Below are 7,165 nucleotides of genomic sequence, written 5' to 3'. Positions count from 1 at the left end.
CTACTCCTGAAGCGCCGCCGCACGGGAACGGCACACGGCAGCGACGAGAGACGAGCACCAACACGACAGTGCCGCCGTGGCGCCCCACAGGACAGCGACGCGGCCGCGGCCGGCCGACTACCAGCGCGAGCCGACCGGCGGCCGCTGGCTGGAGAGCGAGCGGCCGCGGAGGGCCCGGTGCCAGGGCGCGAACACGGCCGTCTGTGCGGTCGGCGCGGCACGGCCGACCGGCCGGACCGGCGGCGAGTCCAGCTCGGACGCCATCCGCTGCAGGTGGTGTCGGATGCCGCCCAGGTACGACTGCAGCTCTACCAGCTTCGACTCGTTACGGGCGAACTGCCGACCAGCCACAGTGGGTTATTGGCAGCCTTCTGCTCGTTTGACCGCCGCTGAGGGCACCGATGCGTCCTAGTTAGCTGGGTTTTCTTTCATTGCACTTTTTTCCGTCATGTTTTTCACAATTTTATTTCATTTCTTTGCACCACATTAGTTCAGTGAAGAATCCTTACACACACACGCGTCCTACCTGGTGATTCCCTCTCATGTCCGCCTCACAGCAGGCACCTAATCACACAACGCAGCAGCATTGGTCAAAAACACGACTGATTGGACTCAGCTTGATTCGCAGACGCTCCAGACGGCCACCACAGGTGCGCAGAACAACCAAAGCACAAGCCCAGCCTTTCTCGGATGCCCGTTATGCCCAGGCCCCGCGGCGTCTAGCTGTCGGCGGAGAGGGCGGCTCCACCGCATCCCCACCCCCGGTCGCGGTCCCGGTCCCGGTCCCGCCCTCGGTCCCGGTCCCAGTCCCAGTCCTCACTGACCCGCTCCATCTGGCTCCCAGGCGCGCTGACTGCGGCTGGCTGGTGGCGGCTCGACCGGCGCACGCACGCGCTCGGGTCCTTGGTGGGCGGGCTGTGCGCGCGCTGCCGGTGCCTGCCCCGCGAGGTGTCGCGAGTCTTCGCCTCGTCACGCTGTCCACGCATGGCCAGACGCGTCAGTCAGGAAGGCATCCGCGGCAGGCTGTTCACAACCGAATAGCAGCCTCTATGTGCGAGAGAGACGCCCAGGCGCAACGGGCCGGACATTACGAAAGGCGCTGGGGACTCCCACGGCGCGGCTGCATCCTACGACGATCGCAGACCGGACAACGCGCACAGACAATAATGGCGGGCGCGTCCTGGCCAATGCGCTGTCGACGGGCTTACGTGCGCGGAATTGGCCAGCATGTGGCTGAGCTGGTGCAGGTACTCGCTGGCGGCGCGCTGGGTGGCGGTCACCGGAGCTGGCGACCCCGAGTCGCTCGCCAGCTCCCTGCTGTTGGTGGTTGATGTCTCCGACACCACGTCGCCCTACGTCCCAGACAGCGCTCGTGATTGTCAAGCACGTTGGCTCAGCGTCATGTTCTTGGTTACTTTGGATAGTAAATATTAGATGCACAAAATACGCCAGCAAGCGTTGAGTGATCGCGTGCACATTTTCAATAGTTTGATCTCAATGCATCATCAATCAAAAGCACCCACGAGCAAGGCTGACTGAGGTCACCTCCGTTCCCGCCAGTTGATCTGACGTATAACAAAAACAAATACCGGCACCGTGAACCCACGAAGCCGTAAAAACACGCTTCAGGAAGTGGTGACATCCAGACCGTGAATCGGCACGCGGGAGGGCCGGCCGTCGCCATCAGGGTACTCGTCCGGACCGACTAACCGTCGACGAGCCGGGCTGTCGGCCAGCCTCGGCCAGCAGGCGCCGGTTCCAGCCGTGGATGCGCTGGCGCAGCCGGCGGTCGATGGCAGCCAGCTGGGCGCGGCGCCGCTGCTGGTCGGCCAGCTGCTGGCCGCGCGGCGCCTCCGAGACGGCGCGCCTCCGCTGCCGCCGGTACATGCTGAGCAGCACGCGCTGACGCAGGTCCAACAGCTTGTGCTGCAGGTGGTCCAGCTTATCGGAGGGGTCGGACATCTGGCGGCGCGGAGGCAGCGAGGATGGTCAGGTGGACAGGTCGGCGGCTGCGACCGAACTGCCTTTGTGCGCTTCACACGATACATAATAAACCAGCAAGCACAGCAAGAACCTAAGAGCCCATCAAAGGCAAATCACAGTCACCGCAAACGAGCACTCCAAGATCAAATCCTACAGCATTCGATTAGTATTCGATTCTTGCAGAACAGTTGGTAGTACACGTGGGCGCATCCTAAAGCTACCTTGAATAATACACATCCGACTTCAGTGCTTGCGAAAGCGGCTCCCCGTGAGCGGCTGCTCTCGGACTCTCCGCGGACGTTTGAAATAGCACCGAAGTGCGACGCAGACCTTCAATTAACGGCGGTCACGAAACTTCCCAGGGACCTCAACTCTGGTAAGGGCTTCGACGGCGACCTGAAGTTTGTATTGTGCAATGCTCACGAGGTCAGGTTCGTGGCCCGACGACAGTGTTCTGTGGTGAAAACGGATCTCACCTCGGCACCGCTAATAAATCATTTGACATCGCCATCGGGAAATCTAAATAGCCAATAACCGAAGCTGCTTCGGCATCGCGTGATGAATGAGTTGGGCCCCTAGCAATAATGCTTTCTAGGGTGAGAACGCATTACATTGGGCCTTAATCGCAATTGGGTTGGAATTCATTGACAGAGGCTTGATTTATGGCAATGTGAAGAGGAGCTTGAACTTATATCTACAACTATTGGCTTAGTGTACTGTAGTCATTTGCTTTGCAGTCGTTACTAGGAAAACCCAATGTTCCAGAACATGAATCAAGTTTTAATTTTGTGGGGATCGCAAGCAATTCCAGCTCTAGATTCATTTGTAATGGATTCGTGTCAATATTACGCTGGAATTAAAATGCAATGCATATCATCACCTGAAAGCCCTCTGATCCGACCCAATGACGCTTCGCCTTACTTAACCACCGTTTCAAGACAATTTCTCGTGCGTGGATTGAGGGCCTGATTGCCATTCGCGATTTCGCTTAACCAGTTGGTATGTCCCAGCGTAGTGGAAGATAAATCAGGGCCTAGTGTTACAAAGGAACGACAAACCTGAGCACTCTTTAGCTGCAACATATGGGCATAGAGACCGGAGACAACTCGCTTTTGCCCGACTACAATTCTCAAGGCATAAATAGATAAGAGGTGCCCGACAGACTGAGATGTTTTCGTCATGACCTCAGGCGACGACGATCACAATGCGTGGGTTCGTACTTTATTTATGATACCGGGTCGCGGTGGAAAGTAGGATCGGGTTGGCTGACGTGTTCACGAAGGAACCCGGGACCACGCGCTGCAGTCGGACGCTCCGACATCAGCGTGGACTGCCAACCACGCCGCGGTACTTACGCAGTCGATTTTGCTCAGGAAGACGTGCGATTTGCTGTGTCGATCCTCAGCGTTCCTGGGCGCAGCGCGCGACGAACCATGGTGGACTGCAAGACGGCCGTAACAGTAATCGAGCCCGTGCACTCCATGTAGAATAGGCGCAATAATTACCCATGTCCAGCGGCAGACCGTCGGCGATTTGTTAACACGGATCACGTCAAGCAACACCCGGGTGTATGCTCATTACTCGAACGTTCCGTGGATAGCAGCCGCACGGTGGTCAGTGCCACTTTGTGCCCTCAACCTACGGCAGCCAGCAATTAGCGAGACCGATCGTTGTATCAGATGCAGTCGTTCCGGACAAACTTCATGTCATAAAATCTGCAGCAATGACACAAAGTGAATTTCCCAGTTGCCACAGAACCCTTAAAATTGCACTGAAGTCCCGCACGCGTATCCCAGTAAGCCGGCGTTTGGCCCCGCCCATGGCCGCCAGCTGGCGCGTTGGTCGCCGTTGTCGCGGCCGCCGCGACGAGACTGACGGCAGCGTTTGTCTCGGCGCGGCCGGCGGGGCGCTCACCGCGCGTCGACTCGTTGAGTCGAGGCGCCTCGGTGCTGGCGCTGGCCGTGCTCAGGTCCGGCGCCCAGCATTCCTGCAGCGGCGAGGCATCGCTCTCCTCCCGCGCCACCTGCAAGCGCCGGGCATCGGTGGCACGCACAGGCCCTACACGTCAGGCTCAGCCCTCCGCTCTGTCCTCTGCGGGCCCTTGCATGACTGCAAATCGCTTCTCCGGCCAAAGCGCTATGTAGGTCACGATTCCTCCGTTGGTGATTCCGTCGGTGTCCGCCGCTGGGCAATGCCAATTTCAATCTACCAAATGTGGTCGTTGCTGACACCCAGGTGTCCAGGGATTCGAGCCGACCGGACTGCACACTAGGGGCATTCACGGGTAATATTTCCTTTACCCAATCTTCCCTCTAGCCATGGGGCTGTGCTCCAATCCACTCGCCATCCATGTATAATGAGGCGCATCAAAAATGTTACCCACTCGTTCGAAATTTTTCTAGCACTTTGGTTTTAAATTACTGAACAATTCCATGACAGTTTACATCTTAACTTTCTCTCGCGTTGGTGATTCACTGCAAATGCACTGAAAATGGAGTGAACTATGAGTGAAATTAGCGCGAAAAGTCATGCTGTGCGGTATTTCTTGAAGTTTCTAGCAGAAATTTCGTTAACGTCTTACCTGCACCCACAATTTTCCCCTAATCTTCAACCAACCCATCCTGTTACCCATTACATACAGGTGTCCATGTGTTTGCCCAGTGTGTGAAGTTCTGTACAGCAGACCCGTCCCGCTCCGAGCCGCCGCTCCACTCACCGACGGCGCTGCCGATCGGCTGCGTTTGCCGGTCCGGGCGGCGGGCAGCAGGTGCATCTGCCGCAGCTGCCTCAGCACCTCCGGCTGGTGGCGGCGGCAACAGCTGGTGCCGCGACGACCGCCCAACATCTGGGTCGCAGACGACGCGGTCAGCCACCGACAACGCGAAACACAACACCGGCGGTCGTTCATCACCAGCTGACATTCCAGACATATGGGGCTGACGGCCAATACGTCCCACTTGCATCGTGGGCTTCTACGGCACTCCTGGCTGGCTCTCGCCTCAAGGCGGCTGACAACGCGTCTCCATCAGCAAGAGTAAGTGGCGGCCTACGCTCCGCCTGTGTGGTGAGAGATGATTGGCGCAAAAAACACGTGTGCTCTGATTACCGGCCTTCAACATCAAACGGAGCCCGTGAAAGCCTTTATTGGGAGTGTTCCAGATTTGTATGGGGTTTTGAACTGAAATAGCCATCTTGGAGATCACCATTCGGTGCCGTTCACAGGCCTGTCCTTCTGAAGGCCTTCTAGTTTCTGAGCTTCACGTCCGCGAAAATGTGCAGACTACTCCAAGGCCACTCAGGTATATATGACACCATAATAACGTCATTCAAATCCCGCCATTCCACTGGCCATGCGGCGATCATGGCCAAGAAAAATATACTTGTCAAGTTATCCATGTCTCGCTTTTGTGAGTATAATTTTCAGACAAGCCGGCCGTCAATTAGCTCCCAATCAATGTCGTACACGGTACGATGACGTCATCAAACAATGATGCATCGAGGAACATATTTACTGCACAGAGATTTTGTGCTGACTGGAGCAGTCCTTTCCACGTTAAACTTCACCGGTAGTTACAAATGAGCCTATTTCATCACATCTGATGCTTGCTTTAATATTCTCAAATGCGGAGCACTTCCTTTAATTAGTTGCAGGGTGCACTCAAGCCACCAGCGCCACTTGTTTTCGATGTACGGGGTCACGTGCCAAATCAATCCAGCACGATCCTCCAAGGAGCATCTGCCCTCGCAACGGCACGCCACTCACAATAAACGTCAACAACAAAAACGTCATCGGGTTAGTGCATAGGCGACGGCGGAGGGCGAGTGCTCCGCCGCCGCCTGGCCTGCCCTACCCGCAGTGGGGAGACGGCGGCCGGCCTGAGGCGCTCCATGTTGGCCTGCGTGGCCCGCTGCCGCTGCTGCGGCGGCGCCTGCTGCCTCGGCTCCTGCTGCTGAGGCTGGCTGACTTCCAGCGCCGGCTCCGACCCGCTCATGTCCGAGTTCGAATCCTTAAAGCTGTCCAAGTCTAGAATGGGAATTAATGGTGTTACGCTACGTTGAAGGGCGCCGAACAAGATTATCCGAGGCTTTCTAATCAAAGGGTTCTCGATCCTTGGCAACGAGGATAAAATTGGCGACATGGTTAAATTCGCAAGGATGATATCGCAAGAGGTGTCACCATAAACTTAAGCTAAAGGCACCCACCACCTATTGCGGACTTTTCAGCGAGCACAACGCCAAGATGTTTCCAAATAAGACGCTCTTCAAAACTAAGAGGCATTTAATTGAAAAGGGACATTTCACATTCTAACGCACAGAGAGTTCCACCCGGGGTGATGTAAGAATACGGTCAGTCCCTTGCCCGCAAGCTGAACAGCTGGCAAACCTCCTAACCAAGAGCACTGAATTCGTTCTCTGGCAGCACACTTCACTAGCAGACGGATATGCCCTCAATGCCCATGCCCGTCAGCCCCAGCCGAATCACCACACTGGCCAGACCCGCTCACGAAGTCACCACCCGGCGCCGTTAACTGCCAGCTAAGGTGTTGCGAGGGCGTCCGGTCGGCGTCTGTCTCAGGACTGCCACTCAGCGTCACGGGTGGCGGCCCCTCGAGCGGGACCCGGGGGGGGGGGGCACTCACCCTCGGGGCGCGACCGCTCGCCGGCCGGCCGCTGTGGCGTCGGCGGCAGCTGCTCGGTCCGGCTGCTCTCGCCGTCGGCCGGCGGCGCCGAGCTCTTGGACTGGTCGGTGCGGCCCGTCTGCTGCCAGTCCCTGCCGGCGGCGCCCAGGCGTCGGCGGGTGAGGGGGGGGGGGGGACTTCGCTCGAGCGGCGCGCTGTACACTCGCACCACCCCCCCTCCCATCTGAGCCCACTTCCGAGCCAGCTCGTCTAATAGGGGCCGCAGAGCCGTGGCAGTCCAAACAGACGTGACAGCGCCCGAGCGATGTAGTAGCCCAGACCCACAGCCAGTTACAGCCATAGGGCTTCAGAACCCAGCCCCACCCACGCCCGTCCGCCCAACGGCAAAGAACGCCGCGGTACAGTCCGGCGCGGCACGGCGCTTTGACGGCAGGCTTCTCATTGTCAGCCATCGCTCCCTACCATCTAGTGGCTTTTCATTGCCAACAATGATCAACGGCCACATGCATGCAGCCGCGCACTAGCGCTATTGGTTCCGTGCC

General features: G+C 57.7%; 1 protein-coding gene across 1 annotated transcript; it reads right to left on the bottom strand.

Annotated features, from left to right (window-relative positions):
• LOC119106024 (uncharacterized) lies at nucleotides 1-5,873 on the bottom strand. Its single transcript, XM_037229618.1, has 9 exons — nucleotides 5,835-5,873; nucleotides 4,700-4,828; nucleotides 3,898-4,006; nucleotides 3,339-3,424; nucleotides 1,820-1,962; nucleotides 1,209-1,317; nucleotides 825-974; nucleotides 229-336; nucleotides 1-6 (listed from the first exon to the last, which is right to left on the bottom strand). The coding sequence occupies exons 1-9, from the start codon at nucleotides 5,871-5,873 to the stop codon at nucleotides 1-3; spliced, it is 879 nt and encodes a 292-aa protein (XP_037085513.1).
• Between the last annotated feature and the right edge of the window lie 1,292 nt (nucleotides 5,874-7,165).

Source organism: Pollicipes pollicipes, unplaced genomic scaffold (genome assembly GCF_011947565.3).
Source record: "Pollicipes pollicipes isolate AB1234 unplaced genomic scaffold, Ppol_2.1 Scaffold_6138;HRSCAF=7277_pilon_pilon_pilon, whole genome shotgun sequence".
Taxonomy (NCBI): domain Eukaryota; kingdom Metazoa; phylum Arthropoda; class Thecostraca; order Pollicipedomorpha; family Pollicipedidae; genus Pollicipes; species Pollicipes pollicipes.
Note: the sequence above shows the minus strand (reverse complement) of the source record. Positions and strands in the feature narration are given on the sequence as shown.

What these genes read in the sequence shown, in the direction of transcription:
- LOC119106024 (XM_037229618.1), bottom strand. Translation starts at nt 5,873, where the DNA reads ATGGAGCGCCTCAGGCCGGCCGCCGTCTCCCCACTGCGG. An exon ending in CAGCAGCTGGCCGACCAGCA is followed by an intron (nt 1,318 to 1,819) that starts GCGGCGCCGCGC and finishes AACCACCAACAG; the next exon opens with CAGGGAGCTGGCGAGCGACT. An exon ending in TGCTGGCCAATTCCGCGCAC is followed by an intron (nt 975 to 1,208) that starts GTAAGCCCGTCG and finishes ATGCGTGGACAG; the next exon opens with CGTGACGAGGCGAAGACTCG.